Source organism: Eleginops maclovinus, chromosome 13 (genome assembly GCF_036324505.1).
Source record: "Eleginops maclovinus isolate JMC-PN-2008 ecotype Puerto Natales chromosome 13, JC_Emac_rtc_rv5, whole genome shotgun sequence".
Lineage (NCBI taxonomy): Eukaryota > Metazoa > Chordata > Actinopteri > Perciformes > Eleginopidae > Eleginops > Eleginops maclovinus.
The window spans coordinates 15810762-15837190 of NC_086361.1; the positions used below are offsets into that span (position 1 = coordinate 15810762).

Here is a 26429-nt window from a genome sequence, read left to right on the forward strand (position 1 = left end):
TGGCGGGTCACATGTTCAGGAAATGGGGGCCGAGTGAAGAGCCACATTTGAGTATTCAATTCCTTTCCCCTGTGGTTTATTCCACCAATGTTTTTCTGAGCACTCACGACCAGCATCACACATCGTGCTGCTGATGGAAGTAAGACTGGGATGTAAGCAGATTACAAAGAGGTATTTCTGGTCACAATCAATTTAAAAATAAATATATTTTCACTAATCAGAGAGTGTAATACTATGCAGGGTAGTGTGGGGATACATACTTTTCATCATTGCAGAATAAAGGAGTTTTCCAATTTATTTATTTGTGTGTTGTCACATCTAATTTGTTTTTGTGCTTAAAAACTGAGCTGCAAATATTTTTCCAACACTTCCTGATTTTGCTGATATTTTGAAAAAAACTCTTGTCTCAGGCATAACTTCTTAAATATGTATGTAGTCTAAATGATGGATGAAGTAGCTTTTCTGTAAGTAAATCACACAAGTAATGAAGTTACAGTTTGAATGTTCACTCCACATATTCCCATTGTTCTTACATCTTCTGCTAGCTTCAGCTTCATAGATTTATGAAAATTAAGCTTCAAATTACTGTAGGGTGTTTCGACTACTGCTACTTCAGTTTTCTTCAGTCATAGCAGTGAAAACAGAGGTTCTAAGGATGTAAAGCAAATGTAAAACATATTATTCTTACAGCCATTCATAGAGTAATATACCTTCTGACCACTGTTTTTAACTTGTAATGAGTGGCCATCCTCACAGGTAAGAGCAAAGAGCAGTATTTGTCATCCAAACACTTTTAACCCGGTCACTATTTCACCATTAGAGTTGATCCCATCAGTGTTGGATGACCCTATCTCAACACTCTAAAGCCAAACATTTTTTGGAAAGCATACAAAGTCAGTTATGGTGTCCGTTTATCACAGTCCGCTGGACAAATGAACACCTTTGGCTTGTTGAATGGACAATTGCTGTAAAACAGGTTAGCACAGTAACTATGATTAAAGGAAAGGCACCCAGGAATATGACCTGTTCTGTATATGAGGTCTCTTTATCCGCTAGTGCAACACAATCACTTGCTGAACTGTGACCCCGCATAACCTAAGATCAATGATTTCTAAATTGCTGAGAAAACTTTGTGGACTATTAACTATTGAGGCTGCGATCACATGTAAGTAATGTAAAAGGAAACTGGGAACAAGGAAAGGACTGTTCTTTAAAAGCATGTTCTGCCTCTTGATCTCTTGACTGATATCTCCAGGCCATCTCTACCCTTGCTGTAAGTAGAGACGAGATAGCCTGCAAATCAAATTAGTCGTCTAATGGAGAAAGATGAAGAGAGAAAGAAATATGAGAGAAGGACGGAGGAGAGGGTGAGAGCGATAAATCGGCAGGACTACGTTATTGTCTTTTTTGTGAATCTAGAAAGAGGGAGAGTGAAAGAGGGAAATGGGCATGGTGGTCTGAGTGATCTTGACTTCAGGGGAGCTTTTTCAAGGATGTATAACCAATTACAGTGGCCCTCCCACCACAAGCTTTGTTTCAGACTTGGGACGATTCACTGGAACTCCAGCAGTGCTGCAGTGTTGTATTGGATTCCATATTGCCCAACCTCTGGAATGCAATCCGTTGCTTGAGCGATCAAGGAATACTGCTACTGACGCACCCATACATTACAAGCTGATATACACATGCTAGCAGAAGCAAAAGCCCTTCAACCAGACCAAATATGGATTCATGAGGCTGATACCGATTTTCTTTTACACAGATACATAACTTTATTAACAAACAGGAGTGGAATGAGTCCCCAAAAGGTACCTATTACAGTCATAATGATGGACCACGGGAAAAATCCCCATATTCCGCAGTTTCATTGAGTGCCAGTATTTTGGCATCTTTTAGCATTTCTTTTGGTTTTTAGGCATCCTTGTTTTTTCACAGCTATTCTCACTCTTACCACGCTCTCTTTACAGTGTGTCTTGTTTCTCGCTGAGCACTGCATACTAAGTGGCCAGCACCAAACTGCATAAACACAAAGTTATAGACTTGCTGGTGAACATAGTGCAGCATTTATCAGTTAAAGACTCAGTTATTATCATCAGTGGTTAGTGGAAACCCAGTCAGAGCTAGAAGAAGAGTTAATATGGTATCATATTTGCCTGAACAAGTGTGGCAACTCTATCTAAAATGTGTTCTATCCGACAACATTTAGAGCAATACAATTAAATTTTTGGTAACCTATATTGACCCAGAAATCGGTCAGCCTTTAACAGACATATAGGATAGGTGTATTAGAAACACATGTGATAGAAGGGCATTTCATTTTACAGTAGAACACAAACCCTGTTTCCCTAATTTAAAGCTTTTTTTTTATTCTGCCAAGCTTTAACTGCACCAATCTGCATCCATCCTCGCCGTTTCCCACCTGGCATTCTTGTTCTACTTTGCATGAAAACAAGATGCTGCCATCCTTGGAGAGCAGTGAAAAAAAAAGACAGAGGATGTACTTGAGAACAAAAAAGAGAGAGAGGGGGACAACTTTACTCAGGAAACCATCTGGGTGTTCCCAGCCTCATCCCCTCGCTCTTCCTCTCTCCTACATACCGCATGCTGTGTACCCATGCTTTATTTATTGTTGCCTTCATTAACAATTTAATTGAAAAGCAAGAGGAAGAGTGACATCTGAATATGGTTGGTCCAAAAGGGAAACGTACAATCCTGTAAGTATGGGCTCTAAACGCTTTCTCCAGCCGAGAATCTTGAATTCTGCCAACTTAAAAGATAGTAATTTGCAAATGCTGGCTGTCTCCAGTGAAATGTTTGCCCACTCACAACATGAAAAGCCTGTGTGTGGGCTTCCCTCGCACTGCCCATACATAACCTATTATAGAATGAATATTACACATGCCGCTTACTGGCAGTTCTGTCAAATATCTAAATACTTTACTGAGCATCAGTGAATTGCGCTTCTCAACTGGGGGAATATGGGCTACAGTAAGCAATTTTCCTGCAGCTTCGCCCATTTCTTTCTCAGGCTAGAAGATAAAACATTGTTTGAAAGTAGGCATGCAATATGTGTTTGGAGGCGGAACTATGTGTGGTAGTGCATGTGTTCACACAGTCTATGGTACACACTTGCAATGTTTTATCTGTGAGCAAGCATTTTTTTTCTTTTTTGTATAGTTATAAAGGACAATAGGAGGAGAAAATACTGCTCCAGAAAAAATTAAGAGACCACTCCAATTTTTTCTTAAATCTTTATCTCTTCATGTATGGCAGCCATTCCAGTGTCTGTTGTATTTCAACACAGAGAAAAATTGTCAGCAGTTAATAGAATACAATACTAAAAAATACAAAATAATTACTCAGACATGTCTATAAATAATAAAACAAGATAAAATGATAATGCTGAAGTGGTCACAATTATTGTGGTTTCAACACAAATGTTGATCAAAATAAGGGACTTTATGAAGATACCTTTGTCCAAATAAAAACAAAATCGATCAAAGTATGAGTTGTTTCTTAGTTATCACCTTAGCGCTAGATGAGATTTTTGCCTTTTGTATGAAGTATTGTCTCTTGTGTCTCATAAATTCCTAACACAGGTGAAATCAGCCCGCCTATCTTATCCCAAATTCCAAATAATGTGACTTTGAAACACCCCCTTTTTGGTTTCCCTCATTGACGGAAAATAGCAATTGGGGTCAGCCGCATTTTTGGCATTGCTACTGTGTTTTGGAGTTTTAGGAAGGAGTTTGTGTGCTGAATCCCAACTGCTGCGAGGTTTAGGGCTCTGTAATTGTAGGTCTTCTGTTTCTGTGCAAGCCACAGTAACTTCCCTGGTTGCCTGGTAACCTCATTATGACGATAAGACTCCAGAAAGTTGAAGCACTCGGCCAAAAATACTTAAATAAAACAAGATTGTGCCGTTTTCATCCAGATTGCACGAGTACGTCACCAGACAAAAAAAGAAATGTTAAATTATTAATTTGACACTATTATTGAGTCTGTTCATCACTTAAAGTGAGGAGACGATTGAGAAAATATGTTTTTTAAGGCTTATCATTTTTGTCTCCCCCCTCCGGCAGTGACAGTGATTATCTAATAAGAAAAACTACAGCGATGAACCAGCAGCTATCTGAAGTCAAAGCTCCATATAAAATGAAACTTCAAGAGGAAGGATAAAAGTTAAAAAAAAAATGCAAGAGAAGACTTGAATAGAGCGGTTTTGTGAAAACTGGGAAGAGGCAGTGAACTCACCTGCAGGCATTCGTGCGCCATCGCCAGAAAGTCGCCACAGTCACCACAACTCTGATAAACAAAGAGCTTTCCCTTGCAGCGATAAGCTTAATCAGCATTGTGTGAGCTTGTTTGGCAAGGTGTTGGATGTAAGGGACGTTCATTTCTATGTAAATACCGCACACTCCACATTTAAGGTCTCCAGGGTGTAGTTGATGCTCGAAACATTTTGGCAGGACTTTCACTTTTGTTCGAAACATCAGGACATCTGCACTTTCTGCAGTGTGTTCACTACAAGCTGGCCGAGTAAGCAAAGAAAAATACTAACTCATGCAATGTAATCCCCATGAGGCCCCAAAGGAATCAGTGTAGAAAGCGATGAATGGGGAGGGAGGTGGAGAGAGAGGGGAGAAAAGAACAATGATGGTCTCTACAGTTCAGCATCTGCTCATTAATCATTCATATGCAGCCAAGTGGCAGCAGCAGGGAGCACAGTGAGATTTCAGGTTACGCTATCAAATCTCAATTTATAAATAGAATAGTTATGGAGCTAGGCGGCAGAATACCATCACTCTCAGCCCCCTCCACCCACCTCCTCCTGAGTATTTACTGACTTCTCTGCGTCAAACCTTTGGCTAGCAATGATACTATGTAACTACATGAGTAAGACCCCATAAATGGTCTTAAAGACTGAAGAGCAGTCACGTGCAGGATGATGAAACAAAGGTAGAACAGCTGATATATTTCTCCCACGCTGTAGGATCTGCTGGAGGTCGTTTGCATAGATTTATGAAACTATGTCAGACATCCTTTCGGTTGTTCCTGCTCGCCCATAAGCATGATCCTGTAGCTGCAGCTTAAGTGGGCGTCAAATCTCCTCTCATTTCACATCCAATCCTGTCAATATCTGCCGTACACTCCAGCACACCTGGATCATTAATAAAATGCTTCCCCCCGATCCTGTTTGTGATAGCACTGCTTTACTCGTCTCCTCCGCTCAAGGACGGAGTTTTCCACAGATGGCCAAGCCCATCTCATGGCAGAGGTGATGATGGGGGGGGAGGGGGTCTTTCCTGCTTCTCACTCCCACAGACACGGCGGTGACAAGTGACACTTGTATTGATTAATGATCCAGGGAACTGCCAGATATAACATGCCAAGCACATACTTGACTACTGCACGACAAATAGGCTTGAGATATTTGGTAAGATGGGATGTAAGAGGATAACTGCTTCCTGTTTGTCTCATTTGATTTACATCTTTATCTTTCTTACTGTAGTAATCAATAAAGTATTGTACATGTGCTGTTAAGAGTGCATTTTTACCTTTGACACAAGGCATATTAAGCTCATTTACTACATTTTCCCACATTCTAAAGTATCGAGTCCACCCATTTCTTGAGAAAACAGTGCACTAGCTTACCGTCTTTGCAGCCTGGGTCAGTGGTCAGCCTGAGGAAAGAGCTAAGCATCTTAATCCGAGCTCAAACTGCTTTACACAGCATTACCAAGTAATATGAGCAACCATCAGCCTATCAATGATGAACTAGAGACTTAACCCTCATGCTTGAGTCTTATATCTTGGATTTTGTATTCTTGGGTTGTGTTTGATAGATGACATTCTGTGGGTGTTTTCAAATGACAGACACAGGTTACTTTGTCCCCTCTTTCTGTGCTATCTTTTCTTACCAATTCTTACGTGAACATCTTGTCCTCCTGACCATAACACTTGTCTATGGTGTGTGGAATAAACCGAACAAGGGGAACCTTAGAAGAGGAGGCATTTCGTGTGTGGGTGAGATGTGCGTGCATGCTAGATTGAAATACCTGCGGCGAGTAAATGAAAGCCTTTGCCTCGCTCAGCAGCAGTGCGTGTATGATTGAATGCTCGTGCAGGGCAATCCAAACGGTGAACACGATGCAGGAAAGATTGGAGGCTTGCACAGCACGGGTTCAGTGGCAATGTGCATGTGCAATCGGGGGCTCAGGCGAGGCCAGTCCCAACCCCACACCTTGTGCGGCGAGTTTAAAAGCATGTTAGGATGCAGATGAAGGGATATTTTTGGATCAACTGTGATGTCAAATACATTACTTAAATCACCTAAGACCGGTCATCAGACACTTTGACCTCTTTTATATTATTTGTTCTGACAATTATCCAGAATGTCAAAGAACCTACAGTACATAAGGAACAAAAGAGTCTCCGAGAACAGGATGGGGATGAAAACATGAGTGATGTGATAGGGTGCAAGGCCAACAACATAAACTGAGCATCACTCGGTCCATGTGTGTGGGTGTGTGTATACATGGCATTAGAGCATGATTGACAGGTTTGAGCACTGGTTGCAGCGGGCCATAAGGTATTAGAGAGGAGGTGACCGACACATCACTCACCTGTCTGGAGGACAGTAAGTGGGCATAGTATGTGTTGATGTGTACTGAAGTGTCCTGCCACACTACGGTGCCGTGTCACAGCCTAGCATTTTTAAGGCTTGGTGTTCGTCACTCTATATACGTTCTTTAATTTCACTATTTCTGAATGTGAAACTACACCGTGCATCATCTGTACCTTTTATAATGATCACAGATGGAATGTATGTATTTTAAAAAATCAATAATAACATGTAATTTGTACGTGACACATTTATTCTGTGATATTCACCAGAGTTTGGATGAATGCATTTAAAGAAACATATTAAAAAAGGCTTGATAAATCAAACCACTGTAATCACGTTTCTCTGTTACATTCCTTCTGCTGACAATGATCACTAATGGAGGTCGAAAGCCTCAATTATTACTCTGGATTCTCCTTATGTCAACATGTAATATAATACTCTGTTTACCAGCGCTACCTCAATCAGACTCCACTTCCTGTATTTCGGCTTCTGCGTGAGCAGAACACTCAGACACAGACACAGCATGCGCACACACACATGGCTTACGTGTTTCATCTTAAAAATAGCTCCAAGCCATTTTGGAAAATGAAAAACCAATATCTTGTCATATTGATTGTGACGTCCATCTTTTAAGTGTGCTTTTATCTGTGCATGGCAGTGTGTCCAGGGTCTAACTGTCCAGTAAGAGGTGGAGGCTTCTCTCACATGCTTCTTGTCTGGGCAGGGTGACAATTCATTATAATTCCTTATCTATTTTAAATGGATCAGGATTTAAAATGTCACCCCTGTTACGCAGCACCAGTATAGGAGTGAGTCTTTATGGTATCAACTACATGCAATCATGAAAGCCTGGAGTTACATGCTCTCTACGGAGTGACTCAACAACCGCACGTGCCCAGTGAAGCCACTTTGTTCTCCGTGCGCTATGAGTACATCTGAATTCCATCCTAGTAGTCAATCGATGTAGCAAGATATCTCCCTCACGCTCACATCCTGGAGCTAAATTGCATTGAAGTCGAGCTGATTCACTCCTCTCAATTTAACCCCAAACTTTAAAATGAAATGAGAGGATGTATGTGTGCATTGTAAACGTTGTGCAGCCCACTCACACCAGCTGCACTATTCACTATGAGATCAATAATCAGATGCAAACAGCACTTTCCATCTCCTCTTTCCCTTGTTCAGATCCCCTGTCTGTATCACTCCCTCAGTTGTCTTCCTCCTCCATGTCTGACTCTCTCATCACCATTGGGCTCTCACGCAATTCCTCCACCCTCTACCTGCAATATTCATCTCTTTTTCCCTCCTCCATTTTGGTGCTAATGAGTTCTGTATGTGGTCGGTGTGGGGTCCAAAGCCTCTCCCTCACTGCCGCCTCTCCAGCTGGGTGCTCCCACGGTGCACCAAATGCCTCTCTTGAATATTGAATAAACCCCAGGACCACCTCCGTGCTTCCTGATCAACAGCACTACTATTTCCTTGCTATGTCTCTGCATGGGGTCTCCGGGCTCCGCCAGGATGGATGGGCTTTGAATGTGTTGTGTTGTGGGCGAAGGTAGAGATAATAGGCAGAGGTGGGATGAGCGTTTGAAGTTGTTTTTATTCGATCCCATGCAATTATGAAACCTTTCCTTCAAGTTTTATTACTTGCTGAAGCCCTTAAAGCACCATTAAAGAGTCTTTTTCTGGGACGCGTCCAATCAAGAATTGATACTCGGGTAATTGTGTGTGAGGGAAATTCATAGTAGCCTCTGATTAACCCTTGAAATCCTGCGTCACTTCCTGGCGAAATGACGGTCCCGCCCACTTTTGGGGGAAAACATTTGCTTTCAATTGAATGGCGGTCAATACAGATTCTGAAGTTTTCTATCAATCATTTCCCCCAAAAGTGGGCGGGACTGTCATTTTGCCAGGAAGTGACTCTCTTCTAAACGCATTATGGGTAATTAATAACAGACGACTTATGTATATTTCCCAAGGCTCAATAAAGATATCCATATTCAATTTGCACACTTGCATTGCATCCATACCAGGAAACAATATCTATTTATTATTTGATATACAGAGTGGCAATACAGGCACAAATGAATTTCAAATCTGTTCTTATGGTGGCGCAATAATGACATATCTGCATGTTCTTTGTCAGGGCTAATACTAAAGGTAAGGATTTTAGACAAAAGTGTTTATATTGAAGCTTTGTTTGTGTTGATGTTTGATAGGCTAAACGTTTGTCTATTGATCAAGATATTCCACACAATTTATGGTGTTATTGATATTGGTTTTACCCAGATACTTGATCAGGGAATGACAGCATGTCTTTAATTACTTGCTTTTGGAGTGAACAAGAAACATCAATGTGCCTTAACTGGAAACCATTTGGCAGAATTATTATAGAAACACATTTAGGCAGAGGCAGAGCTATTGTGTGAGTCCATTTTTTGTTAAAGAATACATTTTGAAATGCTGTAAGATTAAAAATCCTGATTGAAGATGAGTCTGTAAAGTAACACATCTGGTATTATAATCATGAAAGGTAGGAGTGAAGCACTGTGAGTGAGCTGATATTTTTTTTAGATTTTCTTTTGTATCCAGGCTCTCCATGATAGCCACTTCATTATTCAAAGGCCAACCACACAATTAGCAGAAGCGGGTCCTATTGCGAAGCAGTCCCGCTAGGACCAATCAATGCTATTAGATCCGTCAATGTGATTAGGCACACTCTTGCATCTTCCTTATGTCTCCTTTAAACTGCTTGTGCTGGGAAAGCTTCTCAGGGTGTGTTGCCTTTTTAATTTATGTGACTTGGATCCAAACCCATGCCAAATCAGGCAGGTATATTGCAGGAGACATAAAAAGAATCATTAAGCAGTGGATGTTTGTAGTAAGGGACTCAACAGCTGTGTCTAGGTCTTAGGTTGCTACCGTTTGTGCTGCAGTAGTTTAACATGCTCTAAAAGACAAACCACCTTCACCTCATCAACTGACTCACAACACCTATTTCCTGCCTAGAGCCTGAATATGAGACAAGGCAAGAAGCAGACATAGCTTTTATTTAACGATTGTGAATTTACAAGACTCATTTTAATTACTAGTCATGAACTATTTGAAGAATTACCATGAAATGTGGTACATGCATGGTTCCCAGATAGAATCGGATGATGAAACCCTCTTTAATCAACTTACATGCACACAGCACACACAGTGAAATGTAATATCCTCATTTAAACCCAAGGAGGTGTACTGGGACCACGCCAAGTTACAGTCCACACACCACTTTAAGCTCTGTTCGGGGACTTGAACCGGTGACCCTACAGCTCCCAGTCCAAGTCCCTACTTACTTAACCACTGCCGGACAGATGATGAATCGTCTTATTAATCCACTTGGTTTTCTTTAGCTTCACAATTAGGTTGACATCTGTTTACAGTGGAATGTCTCAAACTGGTTACCATGTAATTGCCAGATATTTTCATGTTTCCTCAGGACAAATTTCAGTATTTTTCCCTGACTATTCTTCATCTTAACAAAAAATGTATTTAGCATTAAGCTACTGCATGAGCATCAGTGTGCCTAAGTATTGTCTCCAGAGTGTGTTTGTTTTTAGCAGCCACAATGCTGGTATTGTTTTCACCTTGTGAGAGTGTGGGTGTGTCCTCCCAGCAAATTGTGGTCCTGGTGACAACTAATGCAGAGCAAACTAACACAGAGGCTGCTTTTAGTACTTTCACAGATGTTTATATTTTTACAGAGGGAGCGCATTTGTTTTTTTATAAATTGCCTTCCAACATGCATTAACTCGAATAAGCCCAAAGAAGTACCTGCACAGCTTTGTTTTTCAGAGATATTTGAAGATAGGGAGTATGTGTTTGCGTGCCCCTAAGCATGATCTGTGTGTACATGCACACCACGTGTAAAACCGACACTGCTTTAGGCCTCTCCACCAAAGACCACACAATTTAGGATGGCCCTCTTTTAAACCCTGTTACGTCAGTCGCTACTTTCAGATGTATGATATCATGGAACTATTTTCTTCTGAAAAAGCCTGTATAGAGCTAGATGAAAACTGGTTTTCTTTAAATAAAACATTGGCTCCCGCTCTCATCTTGACTGTCCTCACAAAAATGTGCCAAGCTGACTTAGATTGACCCGTAGACTTTGACTTCTTTGGGATGTTGCAAAAGAAGATCAGGCTTTTTCTGTTAGTGGCCGTGTCATCAGCTGACCTGGATTCAGTGGATTTTGCCCTCACATCTAACAGATGGAGATATTCAACTCTGGCTGTTTGAAGTACAGCAAAAGGACCAATTTATTTTGACTCACAAACTATTTTTATTTATTAAAATACAATATATCCTTTTATGTCAAGGCCTTTTCTCTTACAAAACTGATGGCCTCCTATGCAGCGAGCCAGAAGGGTTACTGCATGACCGAGTTTTATCTGAAGAAATGAAAAATTGATTACCTATAGTGTCTTGATGTTATTATTCGATTTTTCCTGTATGGGAACATTACCGCTGGAGCAGCACTTTTTCTTTGATTATCCAAGTGGTCTCAAGTGGTGGGAAAAAGATTATTGCTCTGCAACACAATAGTGTAACTTTATTTTCCGGATTGAAACATTTTAAGTGAATTTAATCTGTGGAAGTGTTTGTTCATTTTACATTTTTTAAAGCTTTATCGCTGACATGTCTGCATTTACACGTAACTCAATTCAACGTTCAAATGATTTTCAATGGATTTCCAGAACTGTAGCATGTGCTCTTCAGAAATCGTTGGTCAATATTTAATTTCTGTGTTGTTTTAAGGATTCTCAGGTCAGTGTAGTGTTCTATCAGGTTGAACGGTAAAAATTGTGCAAAAACAACTCCTACAAAACATCCAGGGGAACCTGAAGTTAAAAACCCTTCAAGGGGGAAATAAGGTGAGATTGTGGAACTTCTTCTGGAGGTTTGTTTCTACCGCCGTCGTGGCTCGTGAGACGGCTTGTGCAATCAATTTGGTTTTAGAAGATCACTCGCTCTTATTAGAGAAACCATAGAAGCATCTCCCACTGTGGGTGTAGCAAACAGCCTTAGCTAAACGGAGATTAAGGCAACGCTGGAAAGACCCCTTGAAGCTCTCTAAGACTGGTGGGTGATTTTGGATTTAGCAGTGGTAGTGAGATAAAGGCCTTTTTCTTCCTGCTTAATTGATGGTTGTAATCCATCTGTTGTTTCAAAAGCCTGTCTCGTTGACGTGCGAACACAAACCCCTGTGGATCCTCGCAGGAAGTAGTGATTTAGAGGGCCAAACTGGGGGTTTCCCAATGGAGAGGTGAACACTTTGTAAATTTGGGATCCAGTGAAACAGCTAGGCTAATGACATGGATGGTGTTGAGAGTGGAAAAACACTGCAATAGTATTTTTTGCATGTCTAAATATTATAAGTGTAAGGAGGACAACGCTCTTTTGTATTCCCCCCCCCCCATATTTAAATGATAGTCAAACAAGTTGCATTTTCTATCATAACCGTCATGCTTTCTAACATATTACATTCCCCGGACTGAAAATGATCGATGACTTTTAATTATATTTTCATCCTTTACATAATTTCTCACCCATGCTACAGCAGATGTTTAGTGGTGAAGGTAGTGGTTTCAACGAGTGTACAATTACACCAGCAGTACTATGATTTATGAGTAGCGAAGATGACTAGAAAATGGATAGAGGCTTAATGAAAAGATAGCAGTCCTCCCTAAAGTTAGGAGGTGCTTGAACTCCTCGAGGCTTTGGCACACTTTTAGGAAATCTACTGATGTACCCCTTGGTCTAAGTCAGAATATATAATATCCTTGCGTTGATCGTTATCATGAATCACGAGTTCTACTTAATCTCTACAAAGTATGTAATTAACCCTGCACTGATTCATATCGCTCATTATATTACCGCAGATAGGACGTTGAAAATAGAGTATGGCGCCTTATTATCTCCGCTCAGCGCTGGTAACTTATTAAGCCCCTTTCTGTACGTTAGCAATACAATGTAGCTTTGATGTTTGTTAAAGACGTGTTTTCAATATTACAAACACCTTTTTCCTGCTTTAGAAGTAATACCTCATTGGAAATGTCTAAAATGTTCTTTTTATAGTACAGGTTAGTTACAGTTTTACAAATATTTCACATTCCTGCCATTGTGTCACCTTTGAAACCATTGAATATAGAATAGATAAATATATACAGCTGCGGAAAAAATTAAGAGACCACTTCAGCATTATCCTTTTCTCTTGTTTTATTATTTATAGGTATGTCTTTGAGTTAAATTAGTTTAAAATGTATTGTATTGTATTCTATAAACTACTGACAATGTTTCTTCTCAGACACTGGAATGGCTGCCTTACATATAAAGATAGTGATTTAAGAAACATCTGGAGTGGTCTCTTCATTTTTTCCGGAGCTGTATACTGTATACTAGTTGAAATATGTCTTCTTCCCACCAATACGTGAAACACAAATACAAAAGCAGGAAAGCAGTTAGTAAAACAAACACATAGACAAGGACACGTTACACATACAGTTTCTATCAACGCCTGTGTCTTGAATCTACTCTGCCACGTTGTTGAGTTGAGAATAATGATGACACTTGGGATGAAGGACTTCATAAATACATTTTTAGTTGCCAAAGGGAATCTATATCGGCTCCTGGAGCTCAAGATTTCATTCCTATTTCTTTTTCATTTCATTTGTCATTTATTTATGTGCTCAGGGCTCAAGTCAGACAGGGCAGACGAGGGCTAGCTGCCAGGATAGTGCTCGCTTTCTTCCTCGTCCTTTCTGTATAGAACTAAGTGCTTTTGGGGTTTGCATACTGTTTTGCTTGCCATTGCCACAGTCCTAGGAAGTGTGTTCTTAGATCTACAGTTAAAGTGACCGTACCAGGCAGGAAGCGGAAAAGTTACCAACAAGGCCATTAAAGTTTCCTAAGTAGGTGAAGTCACCGTGGGCATTGAGACGCCTGAGAGGCCAGAACTATACCAAGGTATTTAGAGTTTTCCACGGATTGAACATGTTGGACATGCAGGTTATTAATCATTCTTTGGCCACATTAGTATCTGGTTAATGCAATACTGTTTAAAGGGCCAGATATGCAGCTCTACCTAATGGGTCTGTTTTCTGTACAACTTAGACTATATTATCAGTCAAAATAGACTTAGTAAACATAAAGTGGCAGCTCATTGTCTATTCTGGTGTGTGCCGGCTGTTACATTGTACTGACTTGCAAATGCTAATCTTAATGCAAAAATTAATTACAGCCATTTTCGCCTCTTGAGAAAATGAGTGACCTATTGTTGGAAATGTGCTACAAAGTGGAAGAGACAGGGAGAGCGCTCAATTTCATTAGGATGCAGAAGTCGAATGAAAGGTGGGACGGGTGTAAATGAGGACTATGTAGGTGTTGATAATGGAGAAAACACTTTTGGTTTTTCCAGTTTTAAGCTGAAATATAGTACAACACCAGTAGACTCCTCCTGTTCCTCGTGTTTCGTGAGCATGACTGCACTGTATTGATTGTTCAGAAAACATTCCCTGGACCAGCTTGAGTTACACACACAGCTTTCCAACTATATTGCCATCAGTGCGGGAGTGTGCTTGCTGCATCGTGCTTAGATCATTAGACGTGTTAATGCTCTGGGAAAATACTTTCAAAGTTTGCCTTTCAAACTTTGGTACACTTCTCTCCGTTTTTTGAACATAAATTGATGTGCTCAAAATATGCTACGGTTGCAGCACCTGAACCGCATAAAAGGTGTGTGTAAAAAGCCAATTAATGTTGGAGGTTCAGGCGTGTGTGTGTGTGTGTGTGTGTGTGTGCGCAATCTAATTCAAACTGCTTGCATGAAGAACGTGAATGCTTTTATCTTACCAACACAGATGAATCAAATTGCTGAGCTGCTTTTTCACTCCTCACCAAAACATACACAAACATGTAATCTCACTCCAGGACACGCAACAGTATAAAGCTTCTTAAAAGGCTACTCGCACAAGGGGTCATCTATTCCACCCAATATTTATAGATCTATCTCCAATCACACACTAAAGCGGGTATTTTGCTGACATTTAAATGAATTTGATAACGTTGATTCATCCACTCCCTTAGACTAGTACTGAGTTCCTCACAAACACCCTAAAATGATGGAGGCCGTGGACCAATGAAATGGCACATGTGAGATGGGTCATCCAGTGCTTCAGCGACACAGTGCTTCAACACTTCTCCAGCACAATCTGACTACTTGTTGCCAGGATTATTTCGGATTGTATTTAACCCGACCAGTTCTGAGCTCACCGTCGTCTCCTCTCCTTTTTGTCATTCCAGCTTTCCTTTGCAGCAACAACTCCAGTCCTGGCAGACAAGAAAAAGTACCCAAACTTTTTCCGCACCGTCCCGTCAGACAACGCTGTGAACCCGGCCGTGGTGAAGTTTCTCACCTTCTACAACTGGAGCCGTGTGGGGACCCTCACACAGGATGTACAGAGGTTCTCCGAGGTCAGTGTTTCTTGTTCATTCTTTCAAAAAGACTATATTTCGATATGTAATTTTTTTGCAAATGTTGCCATGGAAACCTGTGGTTGCATACTGAGCTGTTAAGCTGTTGAGCTTGCACAGGAAATGAGAGCCATTTCTGTGATGTGTTCTGAAGCACCGCAGGTATTCAGCGTGCTCTCTATCACAAGGCACAGCAACCTCAGTTTTCTGTAATCATTTAATATAAAATATAGTGTTTTTTTTCCTTCTTTTTCCTCAAAATATATTTGCACATCATTAATAAATAAGCACAGGTTTCAGCTTCAAGTATCTAAACAAGACTGTAAATGCACTTTTACATACCTTGCCTGCATAGAAAAAGGAGCCTATATTTCTTTATACTGTTTTAAAGCAGATATATAATTCCACAGTGGTCATGTAGAAACAGACCTGTCAGTGAACGGTGTCAGAGGGACATTTATTTTTTACAACTCTGTTGCTATCACAACACGCAATTACAAAGCTTTAAAGTCAGTTTAATAATCCCTGCCTTCCCCTGCCACTTCTCCTCTCTGGAAGATAATGGCTTATGTCACTATTATCACACACTCTCAGTCAGGGGGATTTTTATCTTGTTGATGGAGGGACTACTATCTGTACTAAACACTGATTGGCATTTAGTTTTTTCTAATCATCATTCAGATGATGCCAACATTTGAGTGGGTGGGAATCAACTCAACTCAAGCTATTCACCATTATTTGACTGAAATAATATTTGTCCACCCACACACAACTCTGTGGATGGATTCTCCATGATTTGGATAAAATGGCAAGATTACATTTTTGAAACTTAAACTGGAGCCGAATTCTAGCACTAACCATATGTTTCATGTGTTCATGCTGGCTGGAAATAAGAGATGTTTCAGTACATCGTGTGTAATCTATGAATCCAGTGCCACGGCACATGACTGATTTATGAAAAGTCATTTGTGGAAATGTATCTAAGTAAACGCCTTTGAGACTGAAATACATTTTAAAGCTTGCAGACTTTTGTTGTAAATCCGATTTAAGTCAGGAACAGGAGTGGATACATTTGCATTCTCCAAGATGAAGGAGCGTTCCCCCATTAGTGTCAAGTAGCTTTTCACAATAAAATCGATTGGAGAATCAATACGACAATCCAATGCAAAACCATGTTGTAAAGAAAATTGATATTAACTGATGAGAGAGGAAAGGGTTGCACGTCAGCGATACATTCACGTCCGTCATGCGTTTGACGACTCAAGGAACAAACATGATATTACATCACCGTCACAGGAACATTCAGTTAAAAAAAGCCTTGTCAGAGGTATTGAAAGCAAGAATTTTTAGAGACGCATTGTGAGCTCTTGCCTCGAGGCCCTGGTTGAAAACAATCTGCCCAGCAGCTGGAGGGAGGTTGTATAAGAAGTCTCACTGCAAATCTCAGAGAGCCCAAATCCCTTTATCTCTCCCCTCCTGAAACCGCCAAGGGGCTTAGAACGGGAGGAAGACGGGCGGCCCGATTCAATCAACCTGCCACAAAATTGGCCTCTAATCCTGATTTACAAATATGCAGGCATCGCTGCCATACTTTATGATTTGTACAATCCTCTGTCAAGTTAAGAGCATGTCGGTTTTTTGGTGCATCTGGAACTCACGGTAGCATATAGAAAGTGGCTAATGAGATGTGAGGTGCTAAATGCTGTATGGATACTGCCAAAGAATACAAAAAAAAAAGAATACATCATGAGGGTTTTTGTTACCTTTTTATTGAGTTGGAATTATTCCATTAACAGATGAATTTGGTTCAATTAAATCTGGCATATATAACCATTTTTAAAAATGATATTAGGGGCAAGCTGTGTGAGCCTCTTTCCAAAATATCATTTTGAACTTGTCTCTGACTCTGAAAGTAAATCCAGAAATAAGCCACCTGGAACAGCTACTATACCTAAACACTTAGGGATGTGCGTCAGTGCAGTTTCCTAGGGAGACAAGGTTAATGTTACGTAACAATTGGTAGTGATTCAGTCAGTGGCAAACACACGCACACTCACCTATAATACGGTGTTCCCTAGGGCTGTAACCTGTGAGCTAAAGCCAGATCGTCACTTCTATTTTTAGGAGCCATTGAACACACCAACACATCCTATTTTGGGATGGACACGTTGTAAATAAAGGTCAGGCGTTTGCCAGTGTTAAGGTGTCTGTACACACACGCACACACACTGCAGAAACACACCCATACACACACACACACACACACACACACACCGCAATCAACATTATTGAGATTGCCAGACAAACAGGGCTCACACTGGAACAGAGCAGTCATGACAGAGAACAGGATTAGGACTCTGTTCTCTGCCTGGACTCCTCTAAGCTAAAATCACACTACGCTTAACGATGAATTAAGGAGTAGCCATAACAGAAATCTTGCTTATGGTGTACACATCTCTTTGCTGTTGTCCTAGATGGTGCATTTTTCCATCAGCTGCCATTGACAACAAATAAGCAGGCGTTGTTATAGATTCCTCTGCTGAGTGAGTCATTTATGCCATTGTACAGGGCATGTAAGGCCATGAGAGGAGGCCATTCTAGTGCTTGTCATCAGGCTGCGGTACAACCGTTTGTCACGCTAGTTTGTATAAGCACATGACCGGCATTACAGCCTGAACTCTGGGATTTGCATGGAGATTTATACGTGGATGTTGCACACACACTTTTTGAGGGACAGATTTGTGCAAGGCCCATCACACTGCCTCTTTTGTAGATGAAATTGTACACGTCACATCCTCCGGTTTGTATCTCTGTTGTTAATCTACATTACATGTTTTTAAAAGGTACCTGTGCACAAAGCTCAGACAGACTACAGTCCACTGAGAAGCACCTGCGAACGCTCTGTGACACAAACACACACACACACGCAGCCACACAAAGTCGCTTACTCTGTGAACATGCCTAATGATGTGTTAATGATCGGAGGTTAAACCACCGCAGCCTGTTTGCCTCAAAGTGTCATGCTGGTACCATCTGACTCATCACAAGCTACTCACTGACTCTGCAGCGGAGCACTCAGTTCAGTCCTCTCTGTGTGTCTGTGTGTCTGTTTTAAAGCTGATAATGTGTCAATCTACAGAATAGTTCTTAACCATTTAAAAGGTGATTACAGTTTACATCATTCACCAGGCAAAAAGACTAAAGTTCTCTTGGACTATTCATGTAACAAATCATGCAATTTTATCCTATAAAATAATTATTTGGGAAACTAATCATAGGATTGATGGATAAAATGGATTGTTGCATCCCTACAAAATATGTAATTAGGTGTAGAGGGAATACTTAATGACCTATCAAACTGTATAATGATGACACAAGCACTGCTGTACTACCAGTGCATATTAATAACTTTGATGACGCTGCTTTTACTTTTCCTGAACAATAAATGTAGCCATGCTTCTGTGTCACGGTCAGCGGCATGGAAGACTGCCTCCATGGGCTCGAAAGTGTGGCATAATACTTCATTCTGTCATATACACCCCAAATAGTCACGGGGTATCCCTCAACTACAGGTCCCCAATTCATCTTCATTTGTGCGTGTCTACGTGTGTGTGACTGTGTTCATATGCAGAAATTATGCACACGTTCTTATCAGGTTCTTTGTAGGAACAGATGCACTCTACACATCATACTGAGTGCATCTGACATTTTTTGTCATTTTTGTCCATCATGTGTGAGTGTGTACTTACATAAGTGTGTGTGTTACATGTGCACTCGTGGCTGGGAGTGCAGTAGGATTATTTCTCTGCTGTATTTTCTGCTGGGGATTCCCCAGGCCGCTCAGACAATAGAGGATGTTTTTGTTGTTCACTTTTTGCCCCTCGTTCTGCCCCTCAATCGACCCGTCGCTCCACCCCTCGATATATCTAACACACTCAGTCCACCGAAACACGGATTTATTCGTCCTTTTCCATCTCAGTGGAGGAAATGCAAAATCAAACCAGTAGATATCCTCTTGTGTCGAGGGCTTTTTCTCTAAGAGTCGAATGGCTTTCTGTGTCAGCCTTTGTGTTGTTGTGTATGTTTGTTCGTGTGTTATTCCACCCAGCTGTGTGCTCGGTCCAACACACCTCTTCCAACACCAGACTCACCTGCTGCAATGCCTCTCTTGTCCAAGCTCGTTTCCACTTAGCATAGCAGCAGCCAGGCTTTTAGATCAACACTCCACACAACAGGACTTTGTACCTTCGTCCAGACCACCACACCAATTGTTCCTGAAGAGCCAAACTTGGTTGTATTGATCCAGCCCGTCCTCCCTGTTGTTTCAGCTCAGCGAGCAGTACATTGGAGGGAATGTTTGTACAGGACTGAGTGAGGTACCAAGTGATTTAGAGCTCCCTCCAGGGAACCAAGGGACAGGGCCAGTATGACAACAGACATTTCGAGACATAAGGGAAATAAAGTTGTGTTGTTCAGTTACATTGATTTTTAAATGGCAGCAATCTTCTAGTTGATTACACAATGTATTTCGAATGTAACAGCAGTTGGAAAAGTACCAGCTGTAATGATGAACTGCCATGCTGATGGCACAACCTTAGGGGTACTAACTTGTAAATATCTTCATACTTTGATTTGCTTTTTGTGAAGTGGTTCTCCACCTGATATCTATATGGAAGCTTGAATAAACTTCCAGTACTTTAAGCCAGGCTTTGGTCAACTTGTATCTAAAATGAATTAATATCCTAAACATTAACAGAACAACCTGGTCTAAAAATGTCGAAAGAAAAGTTTGAACTACTCCCTGAGAATAATTGACTGATCTTTTTTAGTTTTTTTCCACATATTTCCCACAAATCAATAAAAATGTTTGCAAGTCTGGATGTTGGTCACCGTAACTCTATAAGGCTGCACTGGAAGTATAGTGTCCATTAGTAGTTTTTGTCTTAACCTTTAGTGTTTTGATGCTTTTGTAAGTAACAATGCTAAACATAAATCTGTATCACAAGGAACAGTGTTTCGTTTCCATTCGTTGCCACATCAGTCCCCAGTTTGCACTGTAGTAATGTAGAACATATGAATATGCATATAACCTATGGCACATATGTACAGTTTCGGACAAATGTAGGGTAGAAAACCCAGTGTCTTCATCTGTGAGCTGTTGCATTTTGTCTCTGCCAGCCCGACTTGGCATACCCATATGAGCACACTCACTCTCCGGTCGCTCAACATGACCCCTGATGCCAAGCCTTCGGGCGGGGGCGGAGAGGCCGATGGCTGCAGGGCATGGCCGGAGGACATCAGAAGCATTTGGCCATAGAAAAGGGAAGAAATGTTCCCTGTGAACCCCAATATGCGAACTGTAGACCTTCCTAACAGCAGACATGTTGACTTGAATTTCCGTCAGGTGGCCTTACTGGAAGACCTGGAACAGAGCCATCATTAATGGTATAAGTTACACCTGTGCTTTTCCTACTTGAAATGTCTACAGGGAAAGAAGGACCTTTTCTGAAATTGTAGCCTTGAGAGAGGAAGCCAGAGGGATGAATCATAGCGTGTGTATTTGTGTGAGGGTCAAGAGGAAGCGAGATGCAGAATGATAAAACACCTCAAGCTCGCCATCACAGCGGTGTTCCCGCTGCATCCTCCGTCTTCTGTGATCCCATTACCCACCATTCTGCCGAATCAATACATCAAAGCAGACATACTGTACAGCTGCTGCGGATGCATTTACAATATTACTCATACAGTATGTCTGCTGTTTAGTCAAGATCTGAATAAGCAGTCGACATAATTAAAAGCAATCCTGCCTTCTTTGTCGTTCTGAAAAACAAAACAAAAATGCACATCGCGAGACAGGGGCACATCGGATATTGTGAATGTTACAACTCGACATTTAACAGAGCGAGCTGAAATCAGGGTATTGATGTTTTTGATGTCTTGAATAGCCGATATGTTTCTGTCATGCTCTCATGTCCAGACACACGTCTTAATATGTACAGAACAACATGCAGACCGCAGCTCAGAACATACAGAGCCTGCAACATCTGTATTGCTGAAATACTATTTATTCTTTATTGTTTATAAATATAAGAGTTAAACCTGGAAGTGTTTAAACTAAGGGGTGTATGGTTGGCTGATTAAAAAAAATCAGTTTCATTAAACTTTATTAAACGTTTTTTTTTAACATTATACATAGTACTTTATAAATCATGCTCTTTTTCCTTCTTTCCATCCCTCCCCTCTCTTCCTCTTTTAGGTGAGGAATGATCTAACAAGTGAGCTGGAGAAAGCAGACATCCAGATTGCAGATACGGAGAGTTTCTCCAACGATCCATGTGTCAATGTCAAGAAGCTCAAGGTAAGTCATCCAGCCTGGCAGCCGCACAATTGTATCAGCCAAAATGAAAAGGTGGAACGATTCAAGGATAGTTTCATCCCAGATACAGCAAATGACTAAATTTGATCCAATTATGTTGGTATTGTAGTTTGAGTTGCATTGGGTACAGTGAGCTCTTATGAATCTGATCCGACCAATGGATGGGTTAGTGCCTGTTAAGCTGAATATCTAGATTGTTATTTTTCCCCTCTCCTTCACTTTCCTTCTCTGCTTTACGATTAAATGAAAAGGAAAATTATATAACACCGTTATTGGGCCAATATTGAGATGCTGACTTGTGAATATTTACACCATTTACTTCTGGGTTTAACATGCATGGTTGATCAGGATTGCTTTAATGAAGCGAAAATGCATGAAATTCAGATGTCAATGCAGTCAAGTGTGATGGCTTATTTATCCAAAATATCTCTAAAGAGATGCTTCTGGCCTCCGTTGTATAACCACAGTGAGTCAGTGCCACATAAGTTTACAGTATAAACATTGTCAGTGGAAGTAAATCAAACGCATGGCTATGTGGCCGGTGAGCTCAACCATTAAAATAGAAACCGTCAGATGTTGGAAGAGCAGAAGGAAAACGAAAAGAGGTCTGATATGTGAGTGGAATGACGTACTGTATGTGTCACTGAGTGGTTTGAAAGAAATGCACCGGGGAGATGACGAGACAGAGGGATAGAGCAGGAACAGGAAGATAAGCTGTCTTTTCTTAAATATATATGTGTAACCCTCCATGTTGAGGACTGACATTGTAAGCTGACACCATCCTTCCTTGATCAACTTTAAATATGCAAAACACGGTGTCGCCTCGAAAGCTTTTCAGAGCGTTTTTTTGATAGGGTGGGCGGGAGGGTCCTCTGACAACCTAATGGTCCGTTTCCGCTCATCTCGAAACAGCAGTTTGCTGTCCCCCCCCCCCCCCCCCGACAACCGCGTAATATGATGAGGTAGAGGGTGACACAGATTGTATTGTGAAAGCTCTTTTTGTGTGTAGTGCACCGTTATGTGTCATTGTGTGTCTGCGACCCTGCGAATAAGGGGGCCATGGCGTCACTGTGTGATCCACAAATAGAGCACTTACATCTGCGAATCAGCTGGAATATTCAAAAAGCAGACAGGCACAGCGCTGAAGCAGCCCTCTACATTTCTCTGTCGCTTGCTGCCTTTTTGTAACCTCATCTCTTGTTCTCTGTTCCAAGTTCTCTGTTTGTTACTGGACGGGCTGACAAAACAACATCCCTACATAAAGGCAGGCTTACACACACCCCACACTCACAAAAACAAACTCCCACAATGCAATATAATGGAACTTGAACTCTTCAAATTAAACATAAAATAGCAATGCTTGCAGACATTTTATAGACCAGTGCTTTTTAAAGTTTTTGTGACTGAAAGACAATACAGGGCGCTTGCATTCAATGGAGGGCCTCATGAGATAAAATGGCCTGAAATCTAAATTAAGTCCAAAACACTTAATTATTTATTATGGTTTAATTATTTATCTTGCCTTCAGAACTCTTGCCCCTCAGATATGCGTAGACGGGGATGGCCCATTTCTTTTTAAACACTTTTGCCTTACCGATGCAACTACTTTTGCATGACCAAAGGCCTTCCGCACATGTGTAACCTTCTATTTTATTTGTTTATATGTAGATTTCAGTGTTTCTTTTGGGTTGTGAATGTAGTTGTGGCACCCACATCCACAACCTGTGCAAAACCTGCCATACTTTATTATAATGTAGAATCCCAGTTGTAAACGAAATATTTCTTTGATAACAACTGATGCTACACTGTTTTGTTGGTTTAAAAACACAAAGGATCGGCTGAAGACAAATGGTTTGCACTGATATCATCATTAAAGGTTTGTCCATTTCATTCTGTTTGCTATTGATAATATCATCAGCTGCTGCTGTTCCTGTAATCTGCAGTGTTTTCTTGCCGCTCCTTTCAAAATGATAAAGCAACTCTGCTTGTCCAAATCCCCAAATAGCACCAAGTTCCAGCAAGAGTCCCGCACTGTGAAAACAGAGCCCACAGAACTTTATTCTGAAGGCCTGGTAATTACAGTTCAGATAATAATGCAATATCTGTGATCATAATATCTACAACATTCAATGCTCACCTTGTGATCACTCACACACACACACACACACACACACACACACACACACACACACACACACACACACACACACACACACACACACACACACACACACACACACACACACACACACACACACACCAATCTTTCCTGCGAGATCATGCACTCGGTCACATCTGCACACATGCTGCACAGTGATCATCAGAAGCACACTGGGGGATGGGAATTGTGGGTAATGGCAACACATTGACCAGTCTACAAATCATGTCTCCCACAAGCTCATAAAAAAGGCCATCAATACTACAGTGTGTGTGTGTATGTGTGTGTGTGTGTGTGTGCCTAATAAACCTTATCAGTGCCTGATTGGGCTTATAAGGAACATTATTGCTCAAACCATTATCACATATAAATCACGTTTATGAAGTTTCAAACACCCCTGTCTTGGTTAAAAAGTTGTTAAGGCTGCCCATAAAACTACCCTTGAAAACTATTATTTTCATAGTTATACAGAAGTTCAAACAATGAGGGTAATTTTGGGTTCTGTAGTGACCTGATCCGTCTATAATGGACAAACTCACTCATGCCCTTGCCTGCAACCACACAGCCGTTTCATGTTTTAGCCAGACAGGCCAGAATTTATACTGAGGCCGTGGTCCTTGGCCATAGCTAGAGTCATTTGGGTTAAGTGCCTTTCCTTCAGGGTAGGACAGTGTTATTGAGTAACAACTGACACACACACACACACACACACACACACACACACACACACACACACACACACACACACACACACACACACACACACACACACACACACTTGTACACTTTATAAAATAAAGGAAATAAAGCAAGAGTGCACCCCAGAAAAGTTCAGAGTTGTTACCTGTCCTCCTTGCACATCTATTGTGATGGTGCCAGAGAAATGGAACAACAGTAAGGGTTTTATACAAAAGACCACTTAAATTTTCCAGCATGCTTTCTGTCTGTGATGAGAAACCATCAAAGGATCCTTTGATTGAGCTGCTCGGCTTTCTGAAAGCTCTCAACCTCTTAATATTTAGAGAACCTATATAGATGATTTTGTGATGAAAAAATCTTAGCTTATGTTAAATGTCAGGACAGATATTACATGAGCAACTAAATAGATCGACGGATAGGAGGGACACACAGTAAATCCTGTTTTTATTGTCATGACAATGTCAATTTGCAACATATTTTCCTCATATTATGCAGTCCTTATGGAGAGATAGGCAATATATTATCCATGTATGTATCCTTCCATCTAATTTGAATCTATATAATTTGTCCATAACATCCAGTATGAAATATATTGGCTGTGCAGTACAGTAGCTCCTTGGATGTCTAATTGCCTTGAGTAATTGGAGCTAAGATGACAGTGATTGGTTGCTTACTCTGATCTGTGGATACATGACATATGGTAAGGCTGCCTGCGGGAAGAGGACTTCACTGTATTCATAACCGTTTCTCATTATCAAGAATAAAGACAGGAAACTAGAGGTTCAGGGAAAGTACAACTTGTGTGTTTGTCACTTGCTTTGAATGTTCTAAAGCTGCCTATGTAGTTGTAATTTAAAAAGCCCCTGCTCTTACAGTTTGGTTGTTAGGTAAGGTATAGCAGTTTCCTAATCAATAAAAGGCAGAACTAAACACTTAAAAAATGCATATAGCAAACTCAATATTAGGTATGTTTCCCTTAAATAACTGTTGGTGAAGAAAAACCAAAACCGTCCATTAGTTCCTCAACAAAGATCCATGTTTAATAACCTACACTGTCAGCTTCAGCCCTTTAGATTTCCTTTATATTGCTCAGTGACCTTCTCAATTGGTTGTCTGTCTGCACTGTCTGGGTTAGTTAAGGGCCCTATGATGGACCTTTCTCCATGCATCACACACTTTCTCCAGCCATGTTGACCAGACGTAGATCCATCAACACTCTGTCAGTGATATTGGATTTGATTTGGGGCAATTTTGTATAATAATGTGTGTTATCCACATGTGTGTGTGTGCAGGCCTGTACTCGTGCTTCTACAGTTTTATACACACTAAATGACAGACCGTTGGCCCTGGAGCCTGATCTTTCTTCCTACCACGCTGCAATCTGAATTATTTACAGAGTCACTCACTGGGCCTTGTGCGCTGAATCTCCATGTAAATTTGTGCTCTTCAGCCCGCTTGGCATTGAAGGCAGTTCTGCCCGCTGACACTAATGTCTTTGTTGTTATGGATTGACACTTTGCGACTTGATATTGCTTTAGCCTCTCAGCCACCCAGACTCTGCAGCTACTGATGAGATAGACTTAGAGATGAAAATACAGTACACACACACAACTGATTCCATGTCCATTTAGAAAGTGTGATGTCCCAGAGTGCTGAAAAAAGGCGTCACAAACAACCTATCACACTTCGACTGCAGTTACCATAAAAGTGCAGTATCAGGGTAACAAGCTACAGTAATTACTCCCATTGATGGTAATCCTTGATGTGTATTGAAGCCAAGGTATCTCAAAATCCCAATAAGAATCATGTGGGCATGTGTGTGTTTATATTTGATCGTGATGTTTTATTCTTTTATTTCCAGGACAACGATGTGAGAATCATCATTGGCCAGTTTGACGAGAACCTGGCCTCCAAAGTCTTCTGCTGCGTAAGTCTTCAGACATAGAAGTGATAGCTTACAGCAAATAGTTTTGCTAGTCAATGTCTTGCCAAGTTAAAACAAGAATTAATTTCACCTGGGATGATTTGGCCTTATGCTATGTTTTATGCTC

The 26429-nt window shown here is 40.9% G+C and overlaps 1 protein-coding gene across 1 annotated transcript in view; it reads left to right on the forward strand.

Moving 5' to 3' along the window:
- Positions 1 to 26429, forward strand: part of gabbr2 (gamma-aminobutyric acid (GABA) B receptor, 2) — a 150095-nt gene that overhangs the window by 62848 nt on the left and 60818 nt on the right. The window contains exons 3-5 of the mRNA XM_063898557.1: positions 14975 to 15145; positions 21402 to 21503; positions 26240 to 26305. Coding sequence (XP_063754627.1) covers positions 14975 to 15145; positions 21402 to 21503; positions 26240 to 26305 — 339 coding nt within the window. The remainder of the gene's footprint in view (positions 1 to 14974; positions 15146 to 21401; positions 21504 to 26239; positions 26306 to 26429) is intronic.